The sequence below is a fragment of the Galeopterus variegatus genome, unplaced genomic scaffold (genome assembly GCF_000696425.1).
Source record: "Galeopterus variegatus unplaced genomic scaffold, G_variegatus-3.0.2 Scaffold6343, whole genome shotgun sequence".
Lineage (NCBI taxonomy): Eukaryota > Metazoa > Chordata > Mammalia > Dermoptera > Cynocephalidae > Galeopterus > Galeopterus variegatus.
In genome coordinates, this window is record NW_007732454.1 from 105,540 (window position 1) to 106,460 (window position 921).

Sequence of the window (921 nt, forward strand, 5' to 3'; positions counted from 1 at the left end):
TGTTTTTAATTCTTTACACATTTCTTCTTTGTCTTTTGTCAGTCTGAAGTTAGAAACAAAGCATTGAAATTGGAAGAACTGCATTCCAAAGTTAATGATCTTAAAGAATTAACTAAAAATCCGGAAACGCCACCAGACCTTCAGGTAAGCATGTAATCAGTTTTGTAATGACTACTATATGTTAGGCTCTCTGTCTCTCTGTCAATCTCTCTCTATCTCAAAAAAAAGAAAAATCTTCGTATGTCCTATTGTTATCATCCTCATCATAATTCCAAGTAAACATGTGGATCTTATTCATTTATGTGATTAAAATATTAACATCCTTAGAATTCCTGGTGCCAGTGTTAGTAGCATATTTTCAGCTTAAATATTATACTTAGTTATTTTTTTCTTACTAAATTTTGAAAGTATTCTCAGCCAGCTTGTTTTATGGACCATTTCATGTCTAGACAGGAACAGAAACCCCTCCTATAAATACTGATGTTCTTATCGATATTTCTCTAATTCATTTATTCAATAACTGGTTTGGAGGGATAACTGCTGCAATCCACCTTCCCAGCCCTGTAGGGGGCACAAGTCCACAGGAGCCATGAGGCAGGACAGGGTGGAGCAGGGCTGGCCAGGACACCAGGGCTACTTCAGTGCCCGAGCAGAGCAGCGTTGGGGGGTCTCTTGTGGCTGCCAGCCACACCGTCTCCAGGCTAAGGGTTCTGCTGCATCCCTTTAACTCTATATTTGTTGCCAACCTTATGGATTTTCTCTACATTTTCTTTCTGCTTCTTGTGCTTTTGTCTTTGATTTGCCATTTCATACTAACCAGTCAATCTAGCTCGATCGACTTGTGCTATGACCTGACACCATGTATCCATCAGTCAGTGCCATTGGTGGAGGATATACATGCACGGGAACATTGCAAGTTTC

At 39.8% G+C, this 921-nt stretch overlaps 1 protein-coding gene across 1 annotated transcript in view; it reads left to right on the forward strand.

Moving 5' to 3' along the window:
- Positions 1–921, forward strand: part of LOC103606144 (nesprin-1-like) — a gene marked incomplete at its 5' end in the record, with an annotated part of 130,330 nt that overhangs the window by 103,914 nt on the left and 25,495 nt on the right. Inside the window, one exon of the mRNA XM_008590735.1 lies at positions 43–144. Coding sequence (XP_008588957.1) covers positions 43–144 — 102 coding nt within the window. The remainder of the gene's footprint in view (positions 1–42; positions 145–921) is intronic.